At 41.3% G+C, this 7,188-nt stretch overlaps 1 protein-coding gene across 1 annotated transcript in view; it reads left to right on the top strand.

Moving 5' to 3' along the window:
* Positions 1–1,380: 1,380 nt before the first annotated feature.
* The window catches only part of mybpc1 (myosin binding protein C1), a 46,463-nt gene continuing 40,655 nt past the window's right edge, over positions 1,381–7,188 (top strand). Inside the window, exon 1 of the mRNA XM_041780768.1 lies at positions 1,381–1,486. Within this exon, the coding sequence (XP_041636702.1) occupies positions 1,465–1,486 (22 nt within the window). The 5' untranslated portion in view covers positions 1,381–1,464. The remainder of the gene's footprint in view (positions 1,487–7,188) is intronic.

Here is a 7,188-nt window from a genome sequence, read left to right as displayed (position 1 = left end):
CTGATAGATAGATAGATAGATAGATAGACAGATAGATAGATAGATAGGTACGTTGTTAATCCTAAGGAAAATTCAAGATATATTTTATTCGAAAAATGTTGAGCTACTGCTCTAATTTGAGCTTCATTTAAGTGAAAACTGCCACAGTGAGACACTGTATCTGCCAGGATGTAAATCCACATCAAACTTTAAAGATAAAATCAGATTAAACTTCTGGTTAGGGTTAGGGTAAGAGTTAGGATACCAAAATTTAAAAGTCAAAAACCTGACCTGCCAAACCTGATAACAAAAGTTTAAGAATATTGAGTAAACAGTCTGCTTACTCTAAAAAAACTTTTCCTCCACAAAAATACTCTTAAAAGTTTAGCTAACATAGCTTAGGGTTAAGCTAACTGAGCTACAAAAGCTGCATAGCTAACATCGCTAATCAGCTAAATCGAATGTTAACAAAGCAACATTAGCTATGTAGGTTTAGTAGCTACATAACTAACAGAGGTAAAGCTGACTTAGCTCTGTTAGATATGTTAGATTATGCTATGTTTACTAAGGCTAGAAGTGGCTTTGCAAATGGTGGCATGCTTTACCTGCATAAGCTTTAGCCAAAGCTAATGTAGCCACAATGACTTAAGTATGCAGCTAGCTAAGCTTTGTTAGTTTTTGATTTAGTTTACAAAGCTAAAGTGAGCCACCGTTCATGTAACTACTTCTAAAACAGGTCTATACATGATTTAATCCCTCTGACCTTTTCTCTGTTTTATTTATGAAATGTTGCTTGGTGTTTAATTTTTTGCAATGTGGTTATTAGAGGAATGTGACTGTCAGACTTTATGAATGAAGTTTAATGCATAAAGCCTCCTAGAATGGAGATATTTTGGTGGATTTATGCTAATGCATAAAGCCTCCTAGAATGGAGATATTTTGGTGGATTTATGCTAAAATTGGGGTCTGCTGCAGAACTCGTATTTTGTCAAATAAAAACAATGTATGATAAAGATTCTTGCAGCTAACGGCTGTTTAACAACCTCTGTGTATAGGGTATATAATGACCATAAACTGATTTGAAAGTGCTGATCATACTTGGTATTGCAGTCTGAACACTGGCATGGGACAGTGATGCAACAGTACCTCTGGGACAGAGCTGTACTGTCCACTACAGAGAGAGGAGGAGCGTGCCACCTCTCTATATAAGGCCTGAAAGCCTGTCCCCCCTGGATCTGTCACTGGTCCTCCTCTCTTCCCCCCACTGAGATTTTCCAAACGGTATCCCTGTGCCCTCCTCATCTCCCATCACTCTGGTCCGAGGAGTTCTGGAGATTTTTTGCTCGTCTTCTGCCTTATCATCATTTCCCTTCTTGGACCTCTTGGTCTTCTTACCTGGCCTCCTGTAGGGTCACATTACTCTGAAGGCACCTACCTACCTGCACCTTTTCACTCCTTGAAGGTTTTCTTGGGACACGGCTCAAGATGCCAGAGCCCACAAAGAAAGGTAGGAGTGTTGACAGGGAGGATGGATTATCATTTTGCCTCTTGCAGTAAGATCAAACCATAAAACACCCAAAATAACATGACTTCGACTTCTCAACTGAGTAATTCCATTTCAAAGTGTTTTGCCTTGTTAAAAGTAGCAGTTCAGTTTTTAGTCCTTGCCTGCAGAGTCAATACTTGTAGAAAGCTCCATCACTTTACAGCTCATCTGCCAGCTTGTTCATAGGAATCCTCAAAGTGACTTTCACAGTGGTATTGTATTACTGATGCATGCGTTTCTACCATCCCGGGGGGCAAGAGAAGATTTGGGGTTTATGAGCAGATACTATTGTTGCCAGGGGGGTTGGCATACTGGATTGTTCCCAGTGATCCAGCTGGAGAAAGACCCAGTGATGAATCGTAGACCAGGAATGTTGATGAGTGCTGTGTTGGACATGAGTTAAGACCTGCAAAGGATGATGTGATGTTGATGAACAAAGCTGTACAGGGATAAATAACAACCCGATTGTGTTTGTCCTCTATGATTGATTGGATGGACCCTCCGTGTGCAACTACATTCAGCATCTTAACCCATCCCCAGTCCCACCCTCCTGTTGGATCTCTCCTCCACTCCATAGCGTCACTCATATGCACCGCCATGCCTATCAACATTCCCTTCTAATCCGCCCTTGTCTGTCATTACGATATGGTATTACTCCCACCCTCCCCATTAGTTTAGCTCTATGGGGGTCTGCTGTCAACTCAGACATGACCATGTAGAGAAAATGGAACATTTTGTTGGGATCTTGGAAGCCTTGATGGCGAGAGCTGATACAAGTTGTTTATACTCTCATTATCCTCCAGCGGGCCTATAATATGTCTTGGCGCTTCCAGACACATTGGGTATAATTTGCACATGGAAACAATTATCTCTACATGAGACGTCTATTTCTTGCCCATCTTATTTGAAAGAGGAACTGCTATTGCACTTATTTTTTGCATTATTTGGGTTCTTTGACAGGTTTTGCCGCTTTTTAGGTTAGTTTTCCTGGTCTAAAAAGATGCATTCCTTGTTCCTCGGAACAAACTTTGGACTACTTTTATGCACCTCTCAAAAACTTCCAATCTTTGCTTAATGGGAGCTCTTTTAGTGACAAGGGAAGGACCTTCGAACCCAAGTCTCATTCCTTGTGTCTTCCCAAATGCCATCCCAATCATTTTTGGGTCATCAGTGGTTGAAAAGAGTTTGCAACAGTCATACTTCCTGAAGTCATGCAACATTCATCTTGGTCTTAATCCTTATGCCCTTTTGTACCGTTGATAGTCCACAGTGCAGTTGCCCCATCCAGCACCATAAACATCCCTGATCCCCTATGAGACAAACCTAAGAGGAAATAGAGGCAGCAGATTCCAGCCTGCTACAAACACTACCCATAAATAGCCCCATAGCCCAGAGCAGCAGATAAACCACAGTAGAAAAGTATTGTTCTTAAAATGAGTCTGAACAGCTGAAGAGAAGAAGGCCAGTACTGTTGTTTTAGACACCCCACTCCCGAGCCTTTAAAAAGTCCGAACCAGAGATGACGGGCTGGCTGAGTCGCCTGCGGATCTCTTGGGACCGGGATTCTTGTCCCTGGAATAGTTCAGAATGAGTGCACTTTTAATCCCCATCCCTTGTTCCCTGCCACCCAACCCCTCCTCCTCTCCTTGCACCAAAACGGACATCTCTCTGTGCCACTGCCTCTTCATGATGGATCAAACACCTCTCCGTTAAACCTATGACCCTGTGCCTAGAGGCCTTAGCGTACCCCCTGCTGCCACTCATTTTGGGGTTTCAAGACCATGTCTTCACCTCACTGCCACTCAGGCCCATCACTTTCTGTCTTCTGCGGCTTCGCGTTACACAATACCACCTCATAAATCGGACCCATGCTCAGACAGATGGAAGGCCTGTCAGCAGGTAATTGGCACCCAAGTGCCACTCTCACCTTTCATCAGATACTTAGAGACTTCAGGAAGCTCCCTGTTAAAGTTTTTGCTTGACCAGAATAACCACAAACAAGAGGTCGGATAAAAAAAGAATCACAACAAGAGTATCATCAACGTAGACTCTAGTTTATCAAAGCAATAAAGGTCTATGTAGGGAAAAAATGAAGCTGCCCGCACATTGGCTCATGCTGAAGTCTGTATGAGCCCTTCTGTCTGCACGCCAGCGGGGGCAACAGCTGAAAATACCTGCAGGGCTGTCAGCTGCACTGGGAGTCCTCAGAGGTAAAACAAAACCTTTCTCCAGTCTCATTATCTCCATGTTGATGAGACAGAGATGCAATTCTCGGGTGCATGATGTGACACTACAGGATTGTGGCCCGGTGGCCAGTGGCGCATTGTTTTGAAGTGAGGTGGGAGTACAGCTAAATTTGACAGGGAACGCTCTCAGGGAATCATTACTAACAGAGGCTTATCTGTAGGTAAGGAGCAATGGGAGACTAGGGATGTCAAAAAGTAGGCAAGGACAGACATGGGATTGAGGTGTCAGTGTTTATAGGTAAGATGCACACAGATGGCAGTGAGAAACGGTAGCCTTTACAGAAGGAGCTGTAGTTTCATAGTATAGGGATTTCAAAGACCAATCAGGCTGGTATTGTACATGTTTTCAGCTAATTTGGAATAAAATAGGAAAACTTAATATACAAGGATGCTGGGCTTGGCTGTTGGCATTTAATTTATCTTTAAATTCTGGCAAAACACCACAACATTATTACGGCTTTAAATAAGAGGCAACCCAAAAGGTGATTCTTGAGAATCCATTGGCTTTTTCCTTTAAAACCAACAACTGCCGACGCTGTATGGAAAATATGATTTATAACAGTAATGACAGAGACAGTCATTGGATTTCCAAAGGCAGTCAGCTGTAATCTATTGTAAGTAGCAATGATCCCCGAACACGCTTTTTTCCTAGGCAGTCTGACTGAAGATTGTAGATCTCAGACATCCTCTCTTGCAGACCATTGCTATAAGACAACATCGCTGTCTGAAAGAAAGGGCCCAATTTTGCCAGCACAACATATTTCGAGGTTTAGATTTTTTTGTTCAATTTAACTTTATTCATAAACAGACATTCATGAAGTAACTACATTTTAAACATTAAAGAATAAGCAACATATTTATAAATAAAACAGAGAAAAAGGTCAGAGGTCTAACTAAGGTGTAAATTATGTATAGGTGTATGTTGGTACCATAAATAAATATATTTTTTTGGAGCCCTGCAGTGTGCGAGACGTCTTTCTGTTCTCTGTTAGTCTCCTTTTCGGCTCGGCACCTGCCCACCTAGGTTTGGTTGTAGGCTTTTTTCTTCCTTTAAATGATATAGCTATAGACCTGTTTATAGAGAAGATAAACAAATGGTGGCTTACTTTAGCTGTGTTAGCTTTAAAAGCTAACATAGCTATGCTAGCTATGTAGTTGGCGTTACTACATAAGCCAATGTAGCTCTTCATAAACCAATGTAGCTAAGTAAGCTAAAGCCATGTAATCTTTAGCAAACGTGACTAAGGCTTACATGCCCATATAAATTATGTAGACAGCATAGCTACATAGCTTACAAAGCTAATGTTAGCTTCGCAGCTTTGATAGTATAGATTTCCGTGACCCTTGTGAGCTTTGGCTTTAGCTTTGTTAGCTACATAGTGATGTAATCTACGAAGCTTACACAGCTAACTAAAGCTACGTAAGCTATATTTGCTACATTAGAATGTTTTTATAGAGAACAAGCTTTTTCCTGTAAACAGACTGTTTACTCAGCTTTACAACTGCAGTTCTCAGATGCCCCCACTTGCAGACCACCGCGGTAAGAGGCAGCATCTGCCAGAATGAAATACAAGCTGAAACTTTAGAAATAAAAACAGATTTAAATTGCGGTTAGGGAAGGAGCAAGGGGTTAAGGTAAGGGTTAGGATGCCAAAAGTTCAAAGTCACAAACCTGACCTGCATAAAACTAAAACGTTTGATAAAGCCAAGAAAACAGTCTGCTTGCAGGGGGGAAAAAACCTTGTGGTCCATAAAAACTGTAATGCATCCAACATAGCTCAGTTTAAAGCTAAAGGAGGTACGTTATCTATGTAGGTAAGGTGGCTACAAAGCTTTTTTAGCTAAATCTAAAGTGAACAAAGCTATGTTAGCTATGCACGTTATGTAGTTACATTTAAAGCTATTGAAGCTATATTAGCTACAAAGTTATGCAGATTAGGTAGCTATAGCTAAAGCTAACATAGCTAGCTGCAAACAGCTACATTGTCTTACATAGAGACATTAACTACATAGCTAGCAAAGCTATGCTAGCTTTGGCTGAAGATAAAGCTAAAGTGAGCCACCATTGGCATAACTATTTCTAAAACGGGTCTTTACATAACTTTAATCTCAGATTGGACTTCAGTTATTATTCTGTAATGATTGCAGTGTGGTTATTTTATGACTGTAACTGTCAGACTTTGTTTATGAAAAAGTTAACCACAACACATTGCACCATACTGACAGAGGCGCCATCACACAGTAGAGGTCTGAATCAGACTGCAGTCTGAGATCTGCTGCCTGAGAGATTTCCAGTAGCACTTGGGAAAACATCAGGAAATTTCCCTGTGAAGGGTCATGTTGGCCTAAAACGTATCCTACCATTCCATTACAACAAAAATCAGGTCACTGTAGCCCTAGATATGAATGTGGAAAATGCAGGGGTAGTCCAAGACAAGTGAGGAATTGAGATTATGCCATACATGCTTTAAATATACACAATCACAACCCAATAGGTACTGATGGACAGTTGTCAGAGAGAGGGCCAGCCCAGGCACATAGGAATTCAATGCCTCCCTCAAGGGCACTTAGCAATGCTCAGGAAGAGAACTGGTACCTTTCCAGTGACCAGGCCAATTTCCAATCGTTGGTCCCTATAAGGATTTCTACAGATATGGATACTTCATGCTTGCATGCTTGCCCGGGTCCCAGTCCTTACATAGCAGGCAAACAGTAACTGTATAATAAGGGATTTTACCTGTTTAGGAGATTAGTTTCATGTTTATGTTGCAAAGAAAAAGTTTAATCCATCATTACTTCTAAATGTACAAGAAAAGCAAGTTGCAACTTGGTAGTCACTATCTAATCAACTTAACAATAGGGAAAAGTAGCCAGCTGTAATTAAGTGACTAATTGGCCACTTGTATGACAGCTGGCACTTGTAGAAAGCCATGTCCAAACTGGGACTTGAACCAGCATCCCCCTAGATTCCAACCCAGCCCTCCTATGGACTGAGCTTCTGCTGCTTCATGAAGCACTGCAGCATTTACAGTACCATCCAAAAATGGACTGATTGCCTCCAAGCCTCATGACGGCATCAACAGGCCACATTAAAATGGAATGTCTTGATTACATTCCCAAGTCAGCTCAATTTATATCTCTACATCAAACCCTGATTCCTTGGGCATTATCCAATTGATGGCAGGAATTAGGCCAGGTCACCCGAGGCCTTGTCTTTAAAACTATTTATATATATATATATATATATATATATGTGTGTGTGTGTGTGTGTGTATTTTTTTTAAAGAAGCACTTCTGGACAGAAAGTGCTTGGGATTGTTCAGTAGTTCACCCAGTCATCCAGTTAGCTGGAGTCCAATTGCGAATAGTGTGAGGCTATGAAATAGTTGCCTTGTTTATGTTTTCCATTAATTATGC

Source organism: Cheilinus undulatus, linkage group 23 (genome assembly GCF_018320785.1).
Source record: "Cheilinus undulatus linkage group 23, ASM1832078v1, whole genome shotgun sequence".
NCBI lineage: Eukaryota > Metazoa > Chordata > Actinopteri > Labriformes > Labridae > Cheilinus > Cheilinus undulatus.
Note: the sequence above shows the minus strand (reverse complement) of the source record. Positions and strands in the feature narration are given on the sequence as shown.